This window comes from Lonchura striata, chromosome 27 (assembly GCF_046129695.1).
Source record: "Lonchura striata isolate bLonStr1 chromosome 27, bLonStr1.mat, whole genome shotgun sequence".
NCBI classification, from domain to species: domain Eukaryota; kingdom Metazoa; phylum Chordata; class Aves; order Passeriformes; family Estrildidae; genus Lonchura; species Lonchura striata.
Genome location: NC_134629.1, coordinates 9,234,000 through 9,259,485, shown reverse-complemented (window position 1 = coordinate 9,259,485; position 25,486 = coordinate 9,234,000). Strand labels below are relative to the sequence as shown.

The 25,486-nt window shown below is 68.0% G+C and overlaps 3 protein-coding genes across 3 annotated transcripts; 1 reads left to right on the top strand and 2 right to left on the bottom strand.

Annotated features, from left to right (window-relative positions):
* Nucleotides 1-325: 325 nt before the first annotated feature.
* On the top strand, nucleotides 326-6,752 carry CD63 (CD63 molecule). Its single transcript, XM_077788704.1, has 8 exons — nucleotides 326-458; nucleotides 1,030-1,107; nucleotides 3,772-3,960; nucleotides 5,172-5,246; nucleotides 5,335-5,430; nucleotides 5,516-5,659; nucleotides 5,745-5,828; nucleotides 6,596-6,752. Exons 2-8 carry the CDS (start codon nucleotides 1,042-1,044, stop codon nucleotides 6,659-6,661), a joined length of 720 nt encoding a protein of 239 aa, XP_077644830.1. The 5' UTR covers nucleotides 326-458; nucleotides 1,030-1,041; the 3' UTR covers nucleotides 6,662-6,752.
* A 3,609-nt stretch (nucleotides 6,753-10,361) lies between these two features.
* RDH5 (retinol dehydrogenase 5) lies at nucleotides 10,362-16,727 on the bottom strand. The gene is made up of 4 exons (XM_077788703.1): nucleotides 16,421-16,727; nucleotides 15,152-15,410; nucleotides 13,500-13,663; nucleotides 10,362-10,643 (listed from the first exon to the last, which is right to left on the bottom strand). The coding sequence occupies exons 1-4, from the start codon at nucleotides 16,725-16,727 to the stop codon at nucleotides 10,420-10,422; spliced, it is 954 nt and encodes a 317-aa protein (XP_077644829.1). The 3' UTR covers nucleotides 10,362-10,419.
* Nucleotides 16,728-21,654: 4,927 nt separating this feature from the next.
* Nucleotides 21,655-25,486, bottom strand: BLOC1S1 (biogenesis of lysosomal organelles complex 1 subunit 1). The gene is made up of 4 exons (XM_077788705.1): nucleotides 25,384-25,486; nucleotides 25,072-25,144; nucleotides 23,638-23,770; nucleotides 21,655-22,007 (listed from the first exon to the last, which is right to left on the bottom strand). The coding sequence occupies exons 1-4, from the start codon at nucleotides 25,442-25,444 to the stop codon at nucleotides 21,897-21,899; spliced, it is 378 nt and encodes a 125-aa protein (XP_077644831.1). The 5' UTR covers nucleotides 25,445-25,486; the 3' UTR covers nucleotides 21,655-21,896.

Genomic DNA, 25,486 nt, shown 5'->3' with positions numbered 1-25,486 from the left:
AAGGATCCCTCGCAGCCGCTCGTGTTTCGGTGGTCCCGGGCCGGTCCCGGGGCGGTCCCGGTGCCGGTCCCGGGGCGGTGCTGTGCCGGTTCCGGGCCGGTCCCGGTGCCGGTCCCGGGGCGGTGCTGTGCCGGTCCCGGTGCCGGTTCCGGGCCGGTTCCGGGCCGGTCCCGGGGCGGTCCCGGTGCCGGTCCCGGGCCGGTCCCGGTGGCGGTCCCGGGCCGGTCCCGGGGCGGTCCCGGGGCGGTCCCGGGGCGGTCCCGGGGCGGTGCTGTGCCGGTTCCGGGGCGGTCCCGGGGCGGTCCCGGTGCCGGTACCGGGGCGGTCCCGGGGCGGTGCTGGGCCGGTCCCGGGGCGGTCCCGGGGCGGTCCCGGCGCTCTCTCGGCTCGCCCCCGTCACATGATCCGGAGCCCTCGGGAAGGGCGGCGGTGAACGGGACCGGGAGCGCCGGGAGCGGGTGGGGAACGGCACCGGGACCGGGGGAAACGGGGGGATAACGGGACCGGGACCGCGGGGAGTTCGGGAAAGTGGTTCCGGGACCACCGGGAGTGGGGAGGGACCAGTTCCGGGACCACCGGGAACGGGAGGGGAACGGCAGTGGGAGCGGGACCGGGATCTGGGAGGGAGCGGCACCGGGAGCACCGGGACCGGGGGAAGTGAGGGAGCGGTACCGGGAGCAGCGGAACGGGCAGAAGTGAGGGAGCGGTACCGGGAGCACCGGGAGCGGTACCGGGAGCGGGACCGGGAGCACCGGGACGGGGAAGGGGAGCGGCACCGGGAGCACCGGGACCGGGGGAAGTGAGGGAGCGGTACCGGGAGCTCCGGGAGCGGTACCGGGAGCGGTACCGGGAGCTGTGGGACCGGGGGAAGTGAGGGAGCGGTACCGGGAGCACCGGGAGCGGTACCGGGAGCGGTACCGGGAGCGGTTCCGGGAGCAGCACCGCCCCGGCCCGGCCGTCCCTCGGCGGCGGGGCTCGGTACCGGCCGCGGGCCGGGCCCGGTGCCGGTGCTGAGCGGCGGTTCCGCAGCACGGCGGGGCCATGGCGGCCGAGGGCGCGTTGAAGTGCGTCAAGTTCTTGGTTTTCTTCTTCAGCTTCGTCTTCTGCGTGAGTCCGGGGGCACCGGGAGGGGTCCCGGTGCCGGTAGAACCGGGCGGAACCGGGGCTGGGGGGGGTTGTAACCGAGGGTGAAGCCACATCCTGTCCCGGGACCGGTAGAACCGGGGGGAACCCCGGGAGAGGCGGGAGGCGGCGATGGGGAAGTCGGGGTGAGGAAAGAGCGGCGGGAGCCAACGGCCGGAGCGGGCGGGGGGACACCGGGAGATACCGGGGGAGACCGGGGGAGACAGGGAGATACCGGGGAACACCGGGGGGACACCGGGAGATACCGGGGAACACCGGGGAACACCGGGAGATACCGGGGGGAGACCGGGAGATAGCGGGGGACACCGGGAGATACCGGGGGGACACCGGGGGATACCAGGGGGAGACCGGGAGATAGCGGGGGGAGACCGGGGGACACCGGGAGATACCGGGGGGAGACCGGGAGATACCGGGGGGACACCGGGGGGAGACCGGGAGATACCGGGGGACACCGGGGGGACACCGGGGAGATACCGGGGGGACACCGGGAGATACCGGGGAACACCGGGAGATACCGGGGAACACCGGGGGGACACCGGGAGATACCGGGGGGACACCGGGGAACACCGGGAGATACCGGGGGGACACCGGGAGATACCGGGGGGACACCGGGGAACACCGGGAGATACCGGGGGGACACAGGGGGGACACCGGGGGGTCACGGGGCCGCTTCCCGCCCCCCCCGTCGCCACCCCGGCGGCACCGGGCTGAGTCACCCCTCGAGTCCCGGCCGGGGGACACGCGGTGACACGGCGGACACGGTGCCAGCCCCCCCCGCGCGTGTTTGCGCGGCCGAGCCCGCGCCCCGCGGGCACACCGGGCACGGAGGGGGCTGGCGTGGGGGTCCCGGTGGGGGGAACCCCCCCGGAATCCACCGGGACCCCCGGGAGGGGTGGGGGCGGCCCCCCCCGCGCTCACGCGTGGCCGGAAGGCCGAAATTCCCGGACTTCCCCTGCGGCCGCTGGCCCCACCCGTGACCACCCGTGTCCACCCGTGACCCCCCCGTGTCCACCCGTCACCCCCCCGTGTCCACCCGTGACCACCCGTGACCACCCATGTCCCCCACCCGTGTTTGGGGAGGGGGCTGGGCAGGGGGGATTTGGGCAGGGTTATTTGGGGAGGGGGCTGGTCCGTGGGCTGTGCAGGGCTGGATTTGAGGAGGGGGTTTAGCAGGGTGATTTGGGGAGGGTCTGTCCCGGGTTATTTGGGGAGGGGGCTGTCCCGGGTTATTTGAGGAGGGGTCTGTCCCGGATGATTTGGGGAGGGGCCTGTGCAGGGTGATTTGGGGAGGGGCTGTCCCGGGTTATTTGGGGAGGGGTCTGTCCCGGGTTATTTGGGGAGGGGTCTGTCCCGGGTTATTTGGGGAGGGTCTGTCCCGGGTTATTCGGGGAGGGGGTTTAGCAGGGTTATTTGGGGAGGGTCTGTCCCGGGTGATTTGGGGAGGGTCTCTGTCCCACCGCCCACCCTCCGCAGCTCTGCGGGGCGGCGCTGGCCGCCAGGGTTTAGCAGTGGTTATTTGGGGAGGGTCTGTCCCGGGTAATTTGGGGAGGGGGCTGCGCAGGGTGATTTGGGGAGGGTCTCCCGCCCACCGGCCGCCCTCTGCAGCTCTGCGGGGCGGCGCTGGCCGCCGGGGTTTAGCAGGGTGATTTGGGGAGGGGGTTTAGCAGGGTTATTCGGGGAGGGTCTGTCCCGGGTGATTTGGGGAGGGGGTTTAGCAGGGTTATTTGGGGAGGGGTCTGTCCCGGGTGATTTGGGGAGGGTCTCCGTCCCACCGCCCGCCCTCCGCAGCTCTGCGGGGCGGCGCTGGCCGCCGGGGTTTAGCAGTGGTTATTTGGGGAGGGTCTGTCCCGGGTTATTTGGGGAGGGTCTGTCCCGGGTGATTTGGGGAGGGGTCTGTCCCGGGTTATTCGGGGAGGGTCCCCGTCCCACCGCCCGCCCTCCGCAGCTCTGCGGGGCGGCGCTGGCCGCCGCGGGGTTTAGCAGTGGTGATTTGGGGAGGGGTCTGTCCCGGGTTATTTGGGGAGGGGTCGCTCGGGCGCTGTCCCGGGTTATTTGGGGAGGGTCTCCGTCCCACCGCCCGCCCTCCGCAGCTCTGCGGGGCGGCGCTGGCCGCCGCGGGGTTTAGCAGTGGTGATTTGGGGAGGGGTCTGTCCCGGGTTATTTGGGGAGGGGGTTTAGCAGGGTTATTTGGGGAGGGTCTGTCCCGGGTGATTTGGGGAGGGGGTTTAGCAGGGTTATTTGGGGAGGGGTCTGTCCCGGGTGATTTGGGGAGGGTCCCCGTCCCACCGGCCGCCCTCCGCAGCTCTGCGGGGCGGCGCTGGCCGCCGGGGTTTAGCAGTGGTTATTTGGGGAGGGTCTGTCCCGGGTGATTTGGGGAGGGGTCTGTCCCGGGTTATTTGGGGAGGGGTCGCTCGGGCGCTGTCCCGGGTTATTCGGGGAGGGTCCCCGTCCCACCGCCCGCCCTCCGCAGCTCTGCGGGGCGGCGCTGGCCGCCGGGGTTTAGCAGGGTGATTTGGGTTGGGGGTTTAGCAGGGTTATTCGGGGAGGGGTCTGTCCCGGGTTATTCGGGGAGGGGTCTGTCCCGGGTTATTCGGGGAGGGTCCCCGTCCCACCGGCCGCCCTCCGCAGCTCTGCGGGGCGGCGCTGGCCGCCGCGGGCGCCGCGGTGTCGCTGGCGCTGGGCCGGGCCCCGCTGGCCCCGGGCGGCGCCGGGGGCTGGAGCCCCGCGGCCGTCGCGGCGCTCGGCGGCCTCATCTTCCTCAGCGCCTTCCTCGGCTGCTGCGGCGCCTGGCGGGAGAGCCACTGCCTGCTCACCACGGTGAGGGACCACCGGGACCACCGGGACCACCGGGACACCCTGGGACACCCAGGGGGACAGCACGGGACCACCGGGACCACCGGGACACCCCGGGGACAGCACGGGACCCCCACGGGGGCCAGCCCTGACACCCCCGGGACCACCACAGGGACCACCGGGACAGCACGGGGACACCGGGACCACCCGGGACACCCCGGGACCCCCACGGGGACAGCACGGGGACACCGGGACTGCCCCGGGGACAGCACGGGGACACCAGGACCTCCCGGGACACCCCGGGACCCCCGCGGGGACAGCACGGGGACACCCGGGACCACCCCGAGACCACCCGAGAAACCCCCAGAACCCCCACCCGGGACCCCTGTGAGGACACCCCCGGGACCACCACAGGGACCACCCGGGACAGCCCCGGGACCACCCGAGAAACCCCCGGGACCCCCACTGGGACACCCCGGGACCACCCGAGAAATCCCCAGATCCTCCACTCGGGACCCCTGTGGGGGCACCCCCGGGACCACCACAGGGACACCCCGAGACCACCACGGGACAACCCTGAGACCACTCGGGAAACCCCCGGGAAACCCCCGGGACTGCCCCGGGACCCCCGTGGGGACCACCACGGGGACACCCCGGGACTCCCCCAGATCCCCCAAACCCCTCAGTGCCCCCCCAGATCCCCCAAAACTCCCTCAGTGACCCCCCAAACCCCTCAGTGACCCCCAAAACCCCTTCTATGACCCCCCCAGACCCCCCAAACCCCTCAGTGCCCCCCCAAATCCCCTTTCTGACCCCCCAGACCCCCCAAACCCCTCAGTGCCCCCCCCAGACCCCCCCAAACCCCTCAGTGTCCCCCCAAATCCCCTTTCTGACCCCCCCAGACTCCCCAAACCCCCTCAGTGACTCCCCAAACCCCCTCAGTGCCCCCCCAGACCCCCCAAACGCCCCCCAGACCCCCCAAACCCCTCAGTGCCCCCCCCAGACCCCCCAAACCCCTCAGTGCCCCCCCAAACCCCCTCTATGACCCCCCAAACCCCCTCAGTGCCCCCCCAAACCCCTCAGTGACCCCCCCAGACCCCCCCAAAACCCCCTCTGTGCCCCCCCCAGACCCCCCAAACCCCTCAGTGCCCCCCCAAACCCCCTCTCTGACCCCCCAAACCCCCCCCAGACCCCCCAAACCCCTCTGACCCCCCTGACCCCCCCTGCCCCCCCAGTTCACCGTCCTGCTCAGCCTCATCTTCCTGCTGGAGCTCGCCGCCGCCGTCACCGGCTACGTCTTCAAGAACAAGGTGGGGGTCCCGCCCCGCCCGGGGGTCCCAACCCCTCTGTGCCCCCCTGGGGGTCCCGAGCCCCCCGTGACCCCCCGCTGCCCCCCAGGTGCACGGGCTGGTGGAGGACGGGCTGTGGGCAGCGGTGAGGGGCTACGAGGGGGACGCGGCGCTCAGCGCCACCGTGGACGGCATCCAGCGGGAGGTGAGCGTGGGTTCCACCCCAAATTTGGGGAGGGGGCTGCTGCTGGACCCCCGCCCCAGGCAACCCTGAGCCGGTTTCGTGGCAGTTGTCCTGCTGCGGGGTGAACAACTACACGGACTGGGCCAGCGTGGGCAGCTTCGGTGCCAACGACTCCGTGCCCAGCTCCTGCTGCCGCCAGCCCGGTGCCAGCTGCAACCTCCGGCCCACGCCGGCCACCGTCTTCGCCAAGGTGAGACCCCCACCCGAATTCGTCAGCGGCTCTTTGGGGGTCCCCCCTGAGCACCCCAATGTGCCCCCCTCGCCCACCTACCCAGGGCTGCCTGCCGAGCCTCGAGGCGTGGGTCGGGAGGAACGTGGTGGTGCTGGCGGCCATGGCGCTGGGCGTCGCCTTCTTCGAGGTGAGAGACCCCCGGGATGGGGGAGTGACCCCTGGGATGGGGGAGAGACCCCCAGAATGGGGGAGAGACCCCCGGGATAGGGGAGAGACCCTCGGAATGGGGGAGAGACCCCCGGGATGGGGGAGAGACCCCCGGAATGGGGGAGAGACCCCCGGGATGGGGTAGTGACCTGTGAATGTGGGGTGAGACCCCCCTGAATGTGGGGTGAGATCCCCCCGAAATGGGGGGAGAGAGACCCCCGGGATGGGGGAGAGACCCCGAATGTGGGCTGAGACCCCCTGAGATTGGGGTGAACCCCCCCCAAAATGTGGGGTGAGACCCCCCCCCCATGTCAAACTGGCACCCTCCCAAGTGTCACCGACCCCCCCAGATCTGTCCCCCCAATGTCCCCTCCCTGTGCCCCAATGTCCCCCCATTGTCCCCCCAATGTCCCCAGTGTCCCCCCAATGTCCCCCCAATGTCCCCAATGTCCCCTCGGTGTCCCCAATGTCCCCCCATTGTCCCCCCAATGTCCCCCCAATGTCCCCCCATTGTCCCCCCAATGTCCCTTCGGTGTCCCCAATGTCACCCCAATGTCCCCCCAATGTCCCCATTGTCCCTTCGGTGTCCCCAATGTCCCCCCATTGTCCCCCCAATGTCCCCATTGTCCCCCCAATGTCCCCCATAGTCCCCCCAATGTCCCCAGTGTCCCCCAATGTCCCCCCAATGTCCCCCCAATGTCCCCATTGTCCCCCCAATGTCCCCAATGTCCCCTCGGTGTCCCCCAGGTCCTGGGCGTTGTCTTCTCCTGCTGCCTCATGCGGGGGATCCGCAGCGGCTACGAGGTCATGTAGCCCCCCCCCCCAAATTCCTGCCCCCCCCGGGGGTCCTGGGGGGGCTCCGGGGGGACCCCCGGGATTGCAATAAAGAGGAGAAGCTTCTGGAGTGTGACTTGGGGGTTTGGGGGTCCCTGTGAGGGGTTGGGGTCCCTTTGAGGGGTTTGGGAGGGTCTTTGAGGGGTCTGGGGGGTCTTTGAGGGGTTTGGGGGTCCCTTTGAGGGGTTTATGGGGTCCCTTTCAGGGGTCTGGGGGTCTTTGGGGTTGGGGGGGTCCCTCCTGGGTGGGACAAGGACCCTGGTGGGGTTTGGGGGTCTCTAATGGGGTGACCCCAAACCCCGACCATGAGCAGAGCCAGGACAGACGAGTTTGGGGCGTTTATTGCCCATTTTTATGGGGTTTATTTGGGAGTTTATTTTGGGTCTGGGGTCTGTAATTGAGTCTGGGGTCTCAGGGGCTGCTCGGGGCCGGCCGGGGCAGGAGCAGGGCCAGCGCCAGGTCCATAAAGCCCCACCTCAATATCCCCAAACCCCAATGTCCCCAATCAGAACCAGGACAGGTGAGTTTGTGCTGTTCACTCCCCATTTTTCTGGGGTTTATTTTGGGTCTGGGGTCTGTAATTGGGTCTGGGGTCTCAGCGGGCGCTCGGGGCCGGCCGGGGCAGGATCAGGGCCAGCACCAGGTCCATAAAGCCCCACCTCAATATCCCCAAACCCCCACCCCAATCAGAACCAGGACAGGTGAGTTTGTGCTGTTCACTCCCCATTTTTCTGGGGTTTATTTTGGGTCTGGGGTCTGTAATTGGGTCTGGGGTCTCAGGGGCTGCTCGGGGCCGGCCGGGGCAGGAGCAGGGCCAGCGCCAGGTCCATAAACCACATGTCAGTGTCCCCAAACCCCAATGTCCCCAATCAGAACCAGAACAGACGAATTTGGGGTGTTTATTGCCCATTTTTCTGGGGTTTATTTGGGGGTTTATTTTGGGTCTGGGGTCTGTAATTGAGTCTGGGGTCTCAGGGGCTGCTCGGGGCTGGCCGGGGCAGGATCAAGGCCAGCGCCAGGTCCAGAACCCCAATGTCCCAAATCAGAACCAGAACAGACGAATTTGGGGTGTTTATTGCCCATATTTTGGGGGTTTATTTTGGGTCTGGGGTCCGTAATGGGGTCTGGGGTCTGTAATTGGGTCTGGGGTCTCAGCGGGCGCTCGGGGCCGGCCGGGGCAGGATCAGGGCCAGCGCCAGGTCCATAAACCCCATGTCAGTGTCCCCAAACCCCAATGTCCCCAATCAGAACCAGAACAGACGAATTTGGGGTGTTTATTGCCCATTTTTCTGGGGTTTATTTTGGGTCTGGGGTCCGCAATGGGGTCTGGGGTCTGTAATTGGGTCTGGGGTCTCAGCGGGCGCTCGGGGCCGGCCGGGGCAGGATCAGGGCCAGCGCCAGGTCCATAAAGCCCATGTCAGTGTCCCCAAACCCCAATGTCCCCAATCAGAACCAGAACAGACGAATTTGGGGTGTTTATTGCCCATTTTTCTGGGGTCTGTAATTGGGTCTGGGGTCTGTAATTGGGTCTGGGGTCTCAGCGGGCGCTCGGGGCCGGCCGGGGCAGGAGCAGGGCCAGCGCCAGGTCCAGAACCCCAATGTCCCCAAACCCTGACCCCAAGGAAGAACAATGACAAGTTTGTGCTGTTCACTCCCCATTTTTCTGGGGTTTATTTTGGGTCTGGGGTCTGTAATTGGGTCTGGGGTCTCAGCGGGCGCTCGGGGCCGGCCGGGGCAGGAGCAGGGCCAGCGCCAGGTCCATAAACCCCATGTCAGTGTCCCCAAACCCCAATGTCCCCAATCAGAACCAGGACAGACGAATTTGGGGTGTTTATTGCCCATTTTTCTGGGGTTTATTTGGGGGTTTATTTTGGGTCTGGGGTCTGTAATTGAGTCTGGGGTCTCAGGGGCTGCTCGGGGCCGGCCGGGGCAGGAGCAGGGCCAGCGCCAGGTCCATAAAGCCCCACCTCAATATCCCCAAACCCCAATGTCCCCAATCAGAACCAGGACAGGTGAGTTTGTGCTGTTCACTCCCCATTTTTCTGGGGTTTATTTTGGGTCTGGGGTCTGTAATTGGGTCTGGGGTCTCAGCGGGCGCTCGGGGCCGGCCGGGGCAGGATCAGGGCCAGCGCCAGGTCCATAAAGCCCCACCTCAATATCCCCAAACCCCAATGTCCCCAATCAGAACCAGGACAGGTGAGTTTGTGCTGTTCACTCCCCATTTTTCTGGGGTTTATTTTGGGTCTGGGGTCTGTAATTGGGTCTGGGGTCTCAGCGGGCGCTCGGGGCCGGCCGGGGCAGGATCAGGGCCAGCACCAGGTCCATAAAGCCCCACCTCAATATCCCCAAACCCCAATGTCCCCAATCAGAACCAGGACAGGTGAGTTTGTGCTGTTCACTCCCCATTTTTCTGGGGTTTATTTTGGGTCTGGGGTCTGTAATTGGGTCTGGGGTCTCAGGGGCTGCTCGGGGCCGGCCGGGGCAGGAGCAGGGCCAGCGCCAGGTCCATAAACCACATGTCAGTGTCCCCAAACCCCAATGTCCCCAATCAGAACCAGAACAGACGAATTTGGGGTGTTTATTGCCCATTTTTCTGGGGTTTATTTGGGGGTTTATTTTGGGTCTGGGGTCTGTAATTGAGTCTGGGGTCTCAGGGGCTGCTCGGGGCTGGCCGGGGCAGGATCAAGGCCAGCGCCAGGTCCAGAACCCCAATGTCCCAAATCAGAACCAGAACAGACGAATTTGGGGTGTTTATTGCCCATATTTTGGGGGTTTATTTTGGGTCTGGGGTCCGTAATGGGGTCTGGGGTCTGTAATTGGGTCTGGGGTCTCAGCGGGCGCTCGGGGCCGGCCGGGGCAGGATCAGGGCCAGCGCCAGGTCCAGAACCCCAATGTCCCCAATCAGAACCAGGACAGGTGAGTTTGTGCTGTTCACTCCCCATTTTTCTGGGGTTCATTTTGGGTCTGGGGTCTGTAATTGGGTCTGGGGTCCGTAATTGGGTCTGGGGTCTCAGGGGCTGCTCGGGGCCGGCCGGGGCAGGAGCAGGGCCAGCGCCAGGTCCATAAACCACATGTCAGTGTCCCCAAACCCCAATGTCCCCAATCAGAACCAGAACAGACGAATTTGGGGTGTTTATTGCCCATTTTTCTGGGGTCTGTAATTGGGTCTGGGGTCCGTAATTGGGTCTGGGGTCTCAGCGGGCGCTCGGGGCCGGCCGGGGCAGGAGCAGGGCCAGCGCCAGGTCCATAAACCACATGTCAGTGTCCCCAAACCCCCACCCCAATCAGAACCAGGACAGGTGAGTTTGTGCTGTTCACTCCCCATTTTTCTGGGGTTTATTTTGGGTCTGGGGTCTGTAATTGGGTCTGGGGTCTGTAATTGGGTCTGGGGGCTCAGCGGGCGCTCGGGGCCGGCCGGGGCAGGAGCAGGGCCAGCGCCAGGTCCAGAACCCCATGTCAGTGTCCCCAAACCCCAATGTCCCCAATCAGAACCAGGACAGACGAATTTGGGGTGTTTATTGCCCATTTTTCTGGGGTTTATTTTGGGTCTGGGGTCCGTAATTGGGTCTGGGGTCTCAGCGGGCGCTCGGGGCCGGCCGGGGCAGGAGCAGGGCCAGCGCCAGGTCCAGAACCCCAATGTCCCCAATCAGAACCAGAACAGACGAATTTGGGGTGTTTATTGCCCATTTTTCTGGGGTCTGTAATTGGGTCTGGGGTCCGTAATTGGGTCTGGGGTCTCAGCGGGCGCTCGGGGCCGGCCGGGGCAGGAGCAGGGCCAGCGCCAGGTCCACGAGCGCGGCGGGCAGGTAGGAGGCGGGCAGCCAGAGCAGCTTGGCGTCCCAGCCCGCGCTGTAGCGGCTGCGCGGGTGGCGCGCCCGCAGCGCGTGCTCCACGCAGCGCGCCACCTTGGCCAGGTCCGGGTCGCACAGCAGCGCCAGCAGGCGGCGCTGCAGGCGCAGGTCTGCGGGGGGAAACTGAGGCACGGACCGGGCGGGGAAACTGAGGCACGGAGCGGGGCGGGGATCGGGGGGGGAAACTGAGGCACGGAGCGGGGCGGGGAAACTGAGGCACGGACCGGGCGGGGAAACTGAGGCACGGAGCGGGGCGGGGATCGGGGGGGGAAACTGAGGCACGGAGCGGGGCGGGGAAACTGAGGCACGGACCGGGCGGGGAAACTGAGGCACGGAGCGGGGCGGGGATCGGGGGGGGAAACTGAGGCACGGAGCGGGGCGGGGAAACTGAGGCACGGACCGGGCGGGGAAACTGAGGCACGGAGCGGGGTATGGGGATCAGGGTTCGGGGTACGGGGAAACTGAGGCATGGACCGGGTACGGGGATCGGGGAAACTGAGGCACGGACCGGGCGGGGAAACTGAGGCACGGAGCGGGGCGGGGAAACTGAGGCACGGAGCGGGGGATGGGGAAACTGAGGCACGGACCGGCGCGGGGAAACTGAGGCACGGAGCGGGGCGGGGAAACTGAGGCACGGACCGGCGCGGGGAAACTGAGGCACGGAGCGGGGCGGGGAAACTGAGGCACGGACCGGCGCGGGGAAACTGAGGCACGGAGCGGGGCGGGGAAACTGAGGCACGGACCGGCGCGGGGAAACTGAGGCACGGAGCGGGGCGGGGAAACTGAGGCACGGACCGGGGCGGGGAAACTGAGGCACGGACCGGGACTGGGATCGGGGCGGGGAAACTGAGGCACGGACCGGCGCGGGGAAACTGAGGCACGGACCGGCGCGGGGAAACTGAGGCACGGACCGGCGCGGGGAAACTGGGGTATGGGGAAACTGAGGCACGGACCGGGGTATGGGGATCAGGGTTCGGGGTACGGGGAAACTGAGGCATGGACCAGGTACGGGGATCGGGGAAACTGAGGCACGGACTGGGACTAGGATTGGGGGGGGAAACTGAGGCACGGACCGGGACTGGGATCGGGGGGGGGAAACTGAGGCATGGACCGGGGCGCAGGGAAACTGAGGCACGGTTCGGGATATGGGGAAACTGAGGCACGGACCGGGACTGGGATCGGGGGGGGGAAACTGAGGCACAGACCGGGGCACGGGGAAACTGAGGCACGGACCGGGACATGGGGAAACTGAGGCACGGACCAGGGCGCGGGGATCGGGGGGGGGAAACTGAGGCACGGACCGGGACACGGGGAAACTGAGGCACGGACTGGGGGATGGGGAAACTGAGGCACGGACCAGGGCGCGGGGATCGGGGGGGGGAAACTGAGGCACGGACCGGGACACGGGGAAACTGAGGCACGGACTGGGGGATGGGGAAACTGAGGCACGGACCAGGGCGCGGGGATCGGGGGGGGGAAACTGAGGCACGGACCGGGACACGGGGAAACTGAGGCACGGACCGGGACATGGGGAAACTGAGGCACGGACCAGGGCGCGGGGATCGGGGGGGGGAAACTGAGGCACGGACCGGGACACGGGGAAACTGAGGCACGGACTGGGGGATGGGGAAACTGAGGCACGGACCAGGGCGCGGGGATCGGGGGGGGGAAACTGAGGCACGGACCGGGGGATGGGGATCGGGGAAACTGAGGCACGGAGCGGGGCGGGGAAACTGAGGCACGGACCGGGGTATGGGGATCGGGGGGGAGAAACTGAGGCACGGACCGGGGCGGAGGGAAACTGAGGCACGGACCGGGGGATGCGGATCGGGGGGGGGAAACTGAGGCACGGACCGGGGCGCGGGGAAACTGAGGCACGGACCGGGGGATGCGGATCGGGGGGGGGAAACTGAGGCACGGACCGGGGCGGGGAAACTGGGGTATGGGGAAACTGAGGCACGGACTGGGGTATGGGGATCGGGGAAACTGAGGCACGGACGGGGATCGGGGTACGGGGAAACTGAGGCACGGACCGGGGTACGGGGAAACTGAGGCACGGACCGGGACGGGGATCAGGGGGGAAAACTGAGGCACGGGACCGGGGCACGGGGATCGGGGTACAGGGAAACTGAGGCACGGACTGGGACGGGGATCGGGGTGGGGGAAACTGAGGCACGGGTACTGGGGTGGGGAAACTGAGGCACGGGACCGGGGTATGGGGAAACTAAGGCACAGGAATCGGGATGGGGAAACTGAGGCACGGGACCGGGGCACGGGGATCGGGGTGGGGAAACTGAGGCAGGGAAACTGAGGCACGGGGAAACTGAGGCACAGGAATCGGGGTGGGGAAACTGAGGCAGGGAAACTGAGGCACGGGGAAACTGAGGCACGGGAATCGGGGTGGGGAAACTGAGGCAGGGAAACTGAGGCACGGGGAAACTGAGGCAGGGCTGACCCACCACCCCCCGGGGGATACTCCAAAGAGGGAAACTGAGGCAGGGCTAAGTCACCACCCCCCGGGGGATGCTCCAAAGAGGGAAACTGAGGCACGGGGAAACTGAGGCAGGGCTGACCCGCCGCCCCCCGGGGGATGCTCCAAAGGGGGAAACTGAGGCAGGGCTGACCCGCCACCCCCCAGGGGATACTCCAAAGGGGGAAACTGAGGCACGGGGAAACTGAGGCAGGGCTGACCCACTCCCCCCCAGGGGCTGCCCCAAAGAGGGAAACTGAGGCAGGGCTGAGTCACCACCCCCCAGGGGATACTCCAAAGAGGGAAACTGAGGCAGGGCTGACCCGCCACCCCCCGGGGGATGCCCCAAAGGGGGAAACTGAGGCACGGGGAAACTGAGGCAGGGCTCACCCACCACCCCCCAGGGGCTGCCCCAAAGAGGGAAACTGAGGCAGGGCTGACCCACCACCCCCCGGGGGATGCCCGCGGGGTCCCCGGTGCCCCCCGGCCCGCTCACACTGGGGCAGGAAGTGCTCCCCGTAGCTGCTGCGCGTGGCCGGCTCCAGGCGCTCCCAGCGCTGCCGCAGCGCCGCCTCCAGCGCCGCCACGTCCGTGGCGTTGGTCTTGAAGAAGCCCGGCTCCACCACGCTGACCTTGACCCCGAAGTGCCACATGTCCCTCCTGGGGGTCACAGGGGTCACGGGGGGGTCACAGGGGTCACGGGGGGGTCACAGGGGTCACGGGGGGTCACAGGGTCAGGGGGTGGCCGGAGGGGTCAGGCCATGGTCAGGGGGTTCCTGAAGAACCTCGGCTCCACCACGGTGACCTTGACCCCGAAGTGCCACATGTCCCTCCTGGGGGGTCACAGGGGTCACAGGGGGGTCAGGGGGGGGTCAGGAGGTGGCCGGAGGGGTCACAGGGTGGTCAGAGGGGTCAGGGGGTGGGCAGAGGGGTCACAGGGTGGTCAGAGGGGTCAGGGGGTGGGCAGAGGGGTCAAGGTGTGCCCAAGTGAGCTCAGGTGTTCTCAGGGTGTACCCAGGTTCCCTCCGGCTGTGCCCAGCTGTACCCAGGTGTACCCAGCTGTACCCAGGTGTACCCAGGTGTACCCAGCTGTACCCAGCTGTACCCAGGTGCCCTCCGGCTGTACCCAGCTGTACTCAGGTGCTCTCAGGCTGTACCCAGGTGTAACCGGGTTGTCCCCAGCTGTACCCAGGTGTACCCAGCTGTACCCAGGTGCCCTCAGGCTGTACCCAGGTTGTACCCAGCTGTACCCAGGTGTACCCAGCTGTACCCAGGTGCTCTCAGGCTGTACCCAGGTGTACCCAGGTGTACCCAGCTGTACCCAGGTGTACCCAGCTGTACCCAGGTGCCCTCCGGCTGTACCCAGGTGCCCTCCGGCTGTACCCAGGTGTACCCAGGTGCTCTCAGGCTGTACCCAGGTGTACCCGGATTGTACCCAGCTGTACCCAGGTGCCCTCAGGCTGTACCCAGGTTGTACCCAGCTGTACCCAGGTGTACCCAGCTGTACCCAGGTGCTCTCAGGCTGTACCCAGGTGTACCCAGGTGTACCCAGCTGTACCCAGGTGCCCTCCGGCTGTACCCAGGTGCCCTCCGGCTGTACCCAGGTGTACCCAGGTGCTCTCAGGCTGTACCCAGGTGTACCCGGATTGTACCCAGCTGTACCCAGGTGCCCTCCGGCTGTACCCAGCTGCCCTCCGGCTGTGCCCAGCTGTACCCCGGTGCCCTCCGGCTGTGCCCAGCTGTACCCAGCTGTACCCAGCTGTACCCAGGTGCCCTCCGGCTGTACCCAGGTGCCCTCCAGCTGTACCCAGCTGTACCCCGGTGCCCTCCGGCTGTGCCCAGGTGTACCCAGGTGCTCTCAGGCTGTACCCAGGTGTACCCGGATTGTACCCAGCTGTACCCAGGTGTACCCAGCTGTACCCAGATGCTCTCAGGCTGTACCCAGGTGTACCCAGGTGTACCCAGCTGTACCCAGGTGTACCCAGCTGTACCCAGGTGTACCCAGGTGTACCCAGCTGTACCCAGGTGCTCTCAGGCTGTACCCAGGTGTACCCGGATTGTACCCAGCTGTACCCAGGTGCCCTCCGGCTGTACCCCGGTGCCCTCCAGCTGTGCCCATCACGCTCAGCCCCTCCGGCGGGCACGCACCGCAGGCTGTCCGAGAAGGCCTCGATGCAGAACTTGGAGGGGCAGTAGCCGCCGCCGTTGGCCGCCACGCGGCCCAGCACGCTGGACGTGTTGACCACGCGGCCCCGGGCGCGCTTCAGCAGCGGCAGCAGCCGCAGCGTCACCTCGATGGCGCCCAGCGCGTTGACGGCCAGGACGCGGCGGAAATCCTCCATGTCCATCCACTCCGTGGGGCCCATGGGGCTGGCCACGCCGGCGTTGTTCACCAGCCCGAACAGCCCTGGGGGCGGGACCCCCAAACTGGGATCCCAGTGACCCCCGGGACCCCCAAACTGGGACCCCCAAACTGTCCCGGGGCTGGCCACGCCGGCGTTGTTCACCAGCCTGAACAGCCCTGGGGGCGGGACCCCCGAAATGGGACCCCCGGGACCCCTGGGACCCCCAAACCGGGACCCCCAAACTGAGACCCCCGAACTGGGACCCCCGGGACCCCCAAACCGGGACCCCCATGTCTCCCTGTCCCCCCGTGTCCCCTCAGCCCCTCCTCAGGGACTCCATGTCCCCCCTGTCCCCCCCTTTCCTCCTTGTCCCCTCCCACCCTCTCCCGAACCCCTCCCCAAGCCCCCAGACCCATTTTCTCCCCCCTCACCTTTGTTGCCTCCCCTCGCACCCTTTCCCAGACCCCTCCCCAAACCACCAGCCCCATTCCCAAGCCCCCAGCCCCATTTTCTCCCCCCTCACCTTTCTCTCCCACCCTCCCCCCCTCTCCCAGCCCCCTCCCCGAGCCCCCAGCCCCATTTTCCCCCCCTCACCTTTCTCTCCGACCCTCTCCCAGCCCCCTCCCCAAGCCCCCAGATCCCTCCCCGAGCCCTCAGCCCCATTTTTCCCCCCTCACCTTTCTCTCCCACCCTCCCACCCTTTCCCACACCCCTCCCCAAGCCCCCAGATCCCTCCCCAAGCCCCCAGCCCCATTTTCTCCCCCCTCACCTTTCTCTCCCACCCTCCCCCCCTCTCCCAGCCCCCTCCCCGAGCCCCCAGACTCATTTTTCCCCCCTCACCTTTCTCTCCCACCCTCCCCCCCTCTCCCAGCCCCCTCTCCGAGGCCCCAGCCCCATTTCCCCCCCCCTCACCTTTCTCTCCCACCCTCGCACCCTCTCCCAGCCCCCTCCCCAAGCCCCCAGACCCCTCCCCAAGCCCCCAGCCCCATTTTTCCCCCCTCACCTTTCTCTCCCACCCTCCCCCCCTCTCCCAGCCCCCTCCCCGAGCCCCCAGCCCCATTTCCCCGCTCACCTTTCTCGCCCACCTGGCTCTGCACCCACTCGGCGGCGCGGCGGATGCTGTCGGTCCGGGTGACATCCAGCAGGGTGGTGCTGAGGTTCGGGGCCCCGCGGAGGCTCTCGGCGCCCTGCGGGGTCAGGCAGGCGGCCAGCACGCGGTAGCCGCGCCGGGCGAGCCGCCGGGCCAGCAGGTTGCCGAAGCCGCTGTCGCAGCCCGTGATGAAGACGTGCTTGTCGCTCACCGTGGGCAGCGTGCGGCGGTCCCGCAGCAGCCAGCCCAGAGCCCAGGCCAGGGCCAGCAGCGCCAGGTACAGCCACATGGCCTGGGGGGACGGGGGGCGTGTGGGACCCCCGCCCTGTGGGACCCCAACCTGCCTGACCCCCACCGGGACCCAGAGAGAGACCCCCACCCTGTGTGATCCAGGGCCAGCAGCGCCAGGTACAGCCACATGGCCTGGGGGGGACGGGGGGCGTGTGGGACCCCCGCCGGGACCCCCAGAGAGACCCCCACCCTGCCAGAACCCCACCCTGTGTGACCCTGCCAGTGCCAGGTACAGCCACATGGCCTGGGGGGGGACGGGGGGCATGTGGGACCACCGCCGGGACCCCCAGAGAGACCCCCACCCTGCCAGAACCCCACCCTGTGTGACCCTGCCAGTGCCAGGTACAGCCACATGGCCTGGGGGGGGACGGGGGGCATGTGGGACCACCGCCGGGACCCCCACCCTGTGTGAACCCCGCCCTGTGGGACCCCCACCCTGCCTGACCCCCATCCTGTGTGACCCTGCCAGCGCCAGGTACAGCCACATGGCCTGGGGGGACGGGAGCGTGTGGGACCCCCAGCGGGACCCCCGCCGGGACCCCCAGAGAGACCCCCACCCTGCCAGAACCCCATCCTGTGGGACCCCCACCCTGCCAGAACCCCACCCTGTGGGACCCTGCCAGCGCCAGGTACAGCCACATGGTCTGGGGGGGACGGGGGGCGTGTGGGACCCCCACCCTGTGTGAACCCTGCCCTGTGGGACCCTGCCGGGGCCAGGTACAGCCACATGGCCTGGGGGGGACGGGGGGCGTGTGGGACCCCCAGCGGGACCCCCACCCTGTGTGAACCCTGCCCTGTGTGACCCTGCCAGCGCCAGGTACAGCCACATGGCCTGGGGGGGACGGGGGCGTGTGGGACCCCCGCCCTGTGGGACCCCCACCCTGCCAGACCCCCGCCAGGACCCCCAGGGAGACCCCCACCCTCTGTGAACCCCGCCCTGTGGGACCCCCACCCTGTGTGCCCCTGCCAGGGCCAGCAGCGCCAGGTACAGGCACATGGCCTGGGGGGACGGGGGGCGTGTGGGACCCCCGCCCTGTGGGACCCCCACCCTGCCAGAACCCCATCCTGTGGGACCCTGCCAGGGCCAGCAGTGCCAGGTACAGCCACATGGCCTGGGGGGGACGGGGGGCGTGTGGGACCCCCGCCCTGTGGGACCCCCAGCCCCCCACCCTGCCCAGAGCACGGGGGTCTCTCCACCCGCGGGCAGAGCGGCCACCCGGGACTGACCCCGGCCAGCTCCGGTCACTCGGGACTGACCCCCCGGTCACCCGGGACTGACCCCAGCCAGCTCCGGCCACCCGGGACTGACCCCGGCCAGCTCCGGTCACTCGGGACTGACCCCCCGGTCACCCGGGACTGACCCCGGCCGGCTCCGGTCACTCGGGACTGACCCCCCGGCCACTCGGGACTGACCCGGGCCAGCTCCGGCCACCCGGGACTGACCCCCCGGCCACTCGGGACTGACCCCGGCCAGCTCCGCCTCCGCTGTCCCCACCTTTGGGGGTCTCTGCTCTCTCGGGGTGGGTGGGGGGCACCCCAAAGCCCCTCCTGGGACCCCCCCGGCCCCGCCGCCGCCGCCGCTCGGGCCGGGCCGTGCCGGGCCAAGCCGGGATTACCGGGGCCGTGCGTCACCGGCCGGGCGGGGGGGGGGCGGGGGGTCCTCTCGGGGCCGCTTCCCCCCTCCAGCGGCAGCCGCGACCCCCGACGGGACCCCCGGGACCCCCGGCCCTGGGCGGGACCCCCGGAACCCCCGGGACCCCCGGCCCTGGGCAGGACCCCCGGGACCCCCAGCCCTGGGCGGGAGCCCCGGCGGGACCCCCGGCCCTGGGCAGGACCCCCGGGACCCCCCAGCCCTGGGCAGGACCCCCGGAAGCCCCGGGACCCCTCGGGACCCCCGGGACCCCTCGGGACCCCCGGCCCTGGGCGGGAGCCCCGGCGGGACCCCCGGCCCTGGGCAGGACCCCCGGAACCCTTGGGACCCCCGACCCGGCTGCTCCCCCAGGGAGGGAGGAAGGGGGGTGTGCCCCCCGGCAGGGCCCCGGGACCCCCTCCGGGACCCCCATCCCGGGGTTTTGGGGTGTCAGGACCCCCATCCTGGGGGGTTTGGGGTTCAGGACCCCCATTAAGGAGATTTGGGGTCTCAGGACCCCCATTAAGGAGATTTGGGGTGTCAGGACCCCCCCAATGAGGATATTTGAGGTGTCAGGACCCCCACTGAAGGGTTTGGGGTGTCAGGATCCCGATCCGGGAGATTTGGGGTCTCAGGACCCCCATCCTGGGGGGGTTTGGGGTGTCAGGACCCCCATTGAGGGGGGTCCCCACGTCTATCTGGGGGGGGGGGAAAGGGGGTCCCCGCATCCCCCGGGGGTCCCCACGTCCCTCGGGGGGTGCAGAGGGGGGGTCCCCACGTCCCTGGGGGGGGGTCCCCACCTACCTCGGGGGTCGGGGGGCTGCGGGCGCTGCTCCGGCCGCGGCCTCGGGGCCGTGTGAGCTCGGGGGGGGGGCGTGGGGAGCAGGGGAGGGGTCGGGGGGATTTTGGGGGGGGGCCACGCTCGCTCCTCCCCGCGCCTGGCACGGCCAAAGCGCCCGGGGGCAAAACCCGCCCCCCCCAGACCCCTCCCCAAACGCTCCGGGGGGGGGGAGGGGGGGTTTGGGCAGATTTTGGGACCCCCGGCATTGTGGGGGACCCCCACCCTGGAGGAGACCCCCACCCCCGGACCCCCTCCCAGGGCTGGGAGATGGGGGCAGAGCTTGGACTTGGGGGGCTGAGACCCCCCCCAGGGAATGAAAGCCCGGTCAGGCCCCGGATTTGGGGGATTCACCCCAAAATGGGCCCCGACCCCCCCCAATGGGGGAAAATCACCCCAAAATGGTCCCTGATTCCCCCCAATGGGGGAAAATCACCCCAAAATGGGCTCTGACCCCCCCACCAATGGGGGAGATCACCCCAAAATCGGCTCTGACCCCCCAATGAGGGAAAATCACCCCAAAATGGTCCCTGACCTCCCCCAATGGGGGAAAATCACCCCAAAATGGTCCCTGACCCCCCCACAATGAGGGAAAATCACCCCAAAATGGTCCCTGACCCCCCCACAATGGGGGATTCACCCCAAAATGGGCCCCGACCCCCCCACAATGGGGGATTCACCCCAAAATGGGCCCGGACCCCCCCCACAATGAGGGAAAATCACCCCAAAATGGTCCCTGACCTCCCCCAATGGGGAAAATCACCCCAAAATGGTCCCTGACCCCCCCACAATGGGGGATTCACCCCAAAATGGGCCCTGACCCCCCCCACAATGAGGGAAAATCACCCCAAAATGGTCCCTGACCCCCCCACAATGAGGGAAAATCACCCCAAAATGGTCCCTGACCCCCCCACAATGAGGGAAAATCACCCCAAAATGGTCCCTGACCCCCCCACAATGAGGGAAAATCACCCCAAAATGGGCTCTGACCCCCCCACAATGGGAGAAAATCACCCCAAAATGGGCTCTGACCCCCCCAATGGGAGAAAATCACCCCAAAATGGGCTCTGACCCCCCCACAATGGGAGAAAATCACCCCAAAATGGGCTCTGACCCCCCCACAATGGGAGAAAATCACCCCAAAATGATCCCTGACCCCCCCAATGGGGGAAAATCACCCCAAAATGATCCCTGACCCCCCCACAATGGGGGAAATCACCCTAAAATGGACCCTGACCCCCCCCAATGAGGGAAAATCACCCCAAAATGGTCCCTGACCTCCCCAATGAGGGAAAATCACCCCAAAATGGTCCCTGACCCCCACAATGAGGGAAAATCACCCCAAAATGGGCTCTGACCCCCCCCCAATGGGGGAAATCACCCTAAAATGGGCTCTGACCCCCCCACAATGGGAGAAAATCACCCCAAAATGGGCTCTGACCCCCCCACAATGGGAGAAAATCACCCCAAAATGGGCTCTGACCCCCCCACAATGGGAGAAAATCACCCCAAAATGGGCTCTGACCCCCCCACAATGGGAGAAAATCACCCCAAAATGATCCCTGACCCCCCCAATGGGGGAAAATCACCCCAAAATGATCCCTGACCCCCCCACAATGGGGGAAATCACCCTAAAATGGACCCTGACCCCCCCCAATGAGGGAAAATCACCCCAAAATGATCCCTGACCCCCCCAATGGGGGAAAATCACCCCAAAATGGTCCCTGACCCCCCCACAATGGGGGAAATCACCCCAAAATGGTCCCTGACCCCCACAATGAGGGAAAATCACCCCAAAATGGGCTCTGACCCCCCCCCCAATGGGGGAAATCACCCTAAAATGGGCTTTGACCCCCCCACCAATGGGGGAGATCACCCCAAAATCGGCTCTGACCCCCCCCAGTGGGGGAAAATCACCCCAAAATGGTCCCCGACCCCCCCACAATGAGGGAAAATCACCCCAAAATGGTCCCTGACCCCCCCAATGGGGGAAAATCACCCCAAAATGGTCCCTGACCCCCCCAATGGGAGAAAATCACCCCAAAATGGACCCTGACCCCCCCACAATGGAGGAAAAACACCCCAAAATGGTCCCTGACCCCCCCCCATGGGGGAAAATCACCCCAAAATCGGCTCTGACCATCCCCCCATGGGGGAAAATCACCCCAAATCGTCTCTGACCCCCCAATGGGGGAAAATCACCCCAAAATGGTCCCTGACCTCCCCAATGGGGGAAAATCACCCCAAAACGGGCTCTGACCCCCAGATTTGGGTGGAATCACCCCAAAACGAGCCCTGCTCCCCCCAAAACGAGCCCTGCCTCCCGGATTTGGGGGAAATCCCCCCAAAACGAGCCCTGCCCCCCCAGACCAGCCCTGCCCCGGATTTGGGGACCCCCCCCCGGATTTGGGGCACAGGGTCCCTTTGTCCCCGCTGAAAGCAGCCCCAGAGCCCGGCTGAGCGCTAAAGAGGATCAGGGGGCTTAGGGGGGATTTGGGGGGGCCGTGCCAGGGTCCCCCCGGCCCGGCCCGACCCCCCCTCACCCCCCGGACCCCCCCCCGGATTTATTGCACCGCTGCCAGCGCCGGGGGGAGCCGAGGACGGCGCGGTGAGACCCCCGCCCTCCGTTATTGGGGGGGTTTGGGGGGTCCCGGGGGGTTTGGTGGTTTTGGGGGGTTTGGGGGGGTCGCGGGGGTCCCTCAGGAGCAGGGGGGCTGCAGCTGCCCCTTGTGGACGTACTCCAGGGCGGTGGCGATGGTCCTCATGTCCAGCTCGATGCTCCTGGCCCAGTTCTCCACGTCGCCGATCTCCTGAGGGGGTTTGGGGAGGGGGCTTGGGGAGGGGGTTTGGGGAGGGGGCGGTCCCAGGGGGATTTGGGAGGGGCTTTGGGGAGGGGGCGGCTCCCGGGGGGATTTGGGGAGGGGCTTTGGGGAGGGGGCGGCTCCCGGGGGGATTTGGGGAGGGGGCTTGGGGAGAGGGGGGATTTGGGGAGAGGGCTTGGGGAGGGGGTTTGGGGAGGGGGCAGCTCCCGGGGGGATTTGGGGAGGGGGTTTGGGGAGGGGGCAGCTCTTGGGGGGCTTGGGCAGGGGGCTTGGGGAAGGGGTGGCTCCTGGGGGGTTTGGGGAGGGGGCTTGGGGAGGGGGCGGCTCCCAGGGGGGTTTGGGAGGGGCTTTGGGGAGGGGGCGGCTCCCGGGGGGATTTGGGGAGGGGGCTTGGGGAGAGGGGGGATTTGGGGAGGGGGTTAGGGGAGGGGGCGGCTCCAGGGGGGTTTGGGGAGAGGGCTTGGGGAGGGGGCAGCTCTTGGGGGGCTTGGGCAGGGGGCTTGGGGAAGGGGTGGCTCCTGGGGGGTTTGGGGAGGGGGCTTGGGGAGGGGGCGGCTCCAGGGGGGTTTGGGGAGGGGCTTTGGGGAGGGGGTGGCTCCTGGGGGGTTTGGGGAGGGGGCGGCCCCTCCCCAGGGTGGGACCCCTCCCCAGGGCTGGGACCCCTCCCCACTGTCAGGCCGGGCTGGGACCATCCTGGGGGACCCTGTGAGCCCCCTCCCCACCATCAGAGTGGGGTGAGACCCCTCCCCAGGGCTGGGACCATCCCCGGGGTCTCCACAAGCCCCCTCCCCACTGTGAGGTTGGGGTGGGACCATCCCAGAGGGTCCCAGTGAGCCCCCTCCCCACTGCCAGGGCAGGGTGGGACCCCTCCCCAGGACTGGGACCACCCCAGAGGGTCCCTGTGTGCCCCCTCCCCACTGCCAGGGCAGGGTGAGACCCCTCCCCAGGACTGGGACCACCCCAGAGGGTCCCTGTGTGCCCCCTCCCCAGGGTAGGACCCCCTCCCCAGTGCCAGGGTGGGGTGAGACCCCTCCCCAGGGCTGGGACCCCTCCCCAGTGTCAGATGGGGGTGGGACCATACCAGAGGGTCCCTGTGAGACCCCTCCCCACTGTCAGAGTGGGGTGGGACCCCTCCCCAGTGTCCGGCCGGGCTGGGACCATCCTGGGTGCTCCCCACCTGCCCCCTCCCCACTGTCATGTCAGGGTGGGACCCCTCCCCAGGGTTGGGACCCCTCCCCAGGGTGAGACCCCTCCCCACTGTCAGGGTGGGTCAGGACCATCCCAGAGGGTTCCTGTGAGACCCCTCCCCACTCTCAGGGTGGGACCCCTCCCTGGGGCTGGGACCCCTCCCCACTGTCAGAGTGGGGTGAGACCCCTCCCGGGTGGGACCCCTCCCCAGGGTGGGACCCCTCCCCACAGTAAGGGCAGGGTAGGACCCCCTCCCCAGCAGTAGGGCAGGATGGGACCCCTCCCCAGTGTGGGACCCCTCCCCAGGGTGGGACCCCTCCCCAGTGTCCGGCCGGGCTGGGACCATCCCGGGGGCTCTCCCTGCCCCCTCCCCACTCTCAGGTCAGGGTGGGACCCCCGCGGCCCCGGGGGGATTTGGGGGGGGTCCCACCTTGAGGGCCTGGTTGAAGCTCTCCACCATGGCGATCCAGTGGCCGCTCTGGCGCGCGAACTGCGCCGCCTGCGCCTGCAGCGTCTTCACCTCCTGCTCCAGCTTGCGCTGGTTCACGTAGGCCTGCGCCACCCTGGGGACACCCAGGGGACACCCAGGGGACAGTGGGGACACCCAGGGGACACTGGGGACACCCAGGGGACAGTGGGGACACTGGGGACACCCAGGGGACAGTGGGGACATTGGGGACACCCAGGGGACACTGGGGGGACATTGGGGACACCCAGGGGACACTGGGGGGACATTGGGGACACCCAGGGGACAGTGGGGACACTGGGGACACCCAGGGGACAGTGGGGGGACATTGGGGACACCCAGGGGACACTGGGGGGACATTGGGGACACCCAGGGGACAGTGGGGGGACATTGGGGACACCCAGGGGACAGTGGGGACACGTAGGCCTGCGCCACCCTGGGGACACCCAGGGGACACCCAGGGGACAGTGGGGACACCCAGGGGACATTGGGGGGACATTGGGGACACCCAGGGGACACTGGGGACACTGGGGACACGTAGGCCTGCGGCACCCTGGGGACACCCAGGGGACAGTGGGGACACCCAGGGGACATTGGGGGGACACTGGGGACACCCAGGGGACACGGGGACACTGGGGACACTGGGGCCATGTAGGCCTGCGCCACCCTGGGGACACCCAGGGGATACAGGGACATTGGGGGGACATTGGGGGGATAGTGGGGACACCACAGGGACATTGGGGACACCCAGGGGACACTGGGGACATGGGGACACCCAGGGGACACTGGGGACAGTGGGATCACGTAGGCCTGCGCCACCCTGGGGACACCCAGGGGACATGGGGACAGTGGGGGGACATTGGGGACACCCAGGGGACAGTGGGGACACGCAGGGGACATGGGAACAGTGGGGACAGTGGGGGGACACTGGGGACACCCTGGGGGACACCCAGGTGGGGTTCGGGGTTTGGGGTCCCCGGAGGGGTTCAGGGCGGGTTTGGTGGGGGGCTCCAAGGCAGGGTTTGGGGTTTTGGGGGGGGGTCCCCATTTGGATTTGGGGTCTGGGGGGTTCCCCAGTCGGGTTTGGGGTTTTAGGGGGGGTCCCCATTTGAATTTGGGATTTTGGGGGGGGGTCCCCATTTGGATTTGGTGTTTTGGAGGGGGTCCCCATTTGGATTTGGGTCCCAGGGGGGTCCCCATTTGAATTTGGGGTTTTGGGGGGGATTTCCCATTTGAATTTGGGATTTTGGGGGGGTCCCCATTTGGATTTGGGGTTTTGGGGGGGGTCCCCATTTGGATTTGGGGTCCCCATTTGGATTTGGGGTTTTAGGGGGGTTTCCCCATTTGGATTTGGGGTTTTGGGGGGGTCCCCGGTCGGGTGTGGCTCCCGGCGCTCACCCCACGTTCAGGTGATCCACCAGGGCCTCGGTCAGCCGCGTGGCGGCCGCGATGGCGTCCCTGCGGCGCCGCTCTGCGCGGGAACCCCGCGTGACGTCACACCGCCCCGCGTGACGTCACCACCCTCACCCGTGACGTCACCGCGCGGAGCCGCGACCTCCCCCCCCCCCCCCCCATCACCCCTCAGGCTTCCCGCCCTTTCCCCCCCCCACCCGCCTCGCTTTGACAGACAGCCGCGCCAGCCAATGGGGTGCCGGTGCCCGCGCGCGGTGGCCAATGGGCGGCGGCGCTGGCGCCGGGGGCGGGGCTCACCCTGCAGCTCGCGCCGCTCGCTCTGCCGGGCCTGGTGCTCCTTCAGCAGCCGGGACAGCATGGCGGCCGCGCCACGTGACCGCCGCGGGACACGTGACGCGCG

What these genes read in the sequence shown, in the direction of transcription:
- CD63 (XM_077788704.1), top strand. Translation starts at nt 1,042, where the DNA reads ATGGCGGCCGAGGGCGCGTTGAAGTGCGTCAAGTTCTTGGTTTTCTTC. An exon ending in TCTTCAGCTTCGTCTTCTGC is followed by an intron (nt 1,108 to 3,771) that starts GTGAGTCCGGGG and finishes CGCCCTCCGCAG; the next exon opens with CTCTGCGGGGCGGCGCTGGC. An exon ending in TGGACGGCATCCAGCGGGAG is followed by an intron (nt 5,431 to 5,515) that starts GTGAGCGTGGGT and finishes GTTTCGTGGCAG; the next exon opens with TTGTCCTGCTGCGGGGTGAA.
- RDH5 (XM_077788703.1), bottom strand. Translation starts at nt 16,727, where the DNA reads ATGTGGCTGTACCTGGCGCTGCTGGCCCTGGCCTGGGCTCTGGGCTGG. An exon ending in GAGCCAGGTGGGCGAGAAAG is followed by an intron (nt 15,411 to 16,420) that starts GTGAGCGGGGAA and finishes TCCCGCCCCCAG; the next exon opens with GGCTGTTCGGGCTGGTGAAC. An exon ending in GCCTTCTCGGACAGCCTGCG is followed by an intron (nt 13,664 to 15,151) that starts GTGCGTGCCCGC and finishes TGTGACCCCCAG; the next exon opens with GAGGGACATGTGGCACTTCG.
- BLOC1S1 (XM_077788705.1), bottom strand. Translation starts at nt 25,444, where the DNA reads ATGCTGTCCCGGCTGCTGAAGGAGCACCAGGCCCGGCAGAGCGAGCGG. An exon ending in GTGGATCACCTGAACGTGGG is followed by an intron (nt 23,771 to 25,071) that starts GTGAGCGCCGGG and finishes GGGTGTCCCCAG; the next exon opens with GGTGGCGCAGGCCTACGTGA. An exon ending in GCTTCAACCAGGCCCTCAAG is followed by an intron (nt 22,008 to 23,637) that starts GTGGGACCCCCC and finishes AAACCCCCTCAG; the next exon opens with GAGATCGGCGACGTGGAGAA.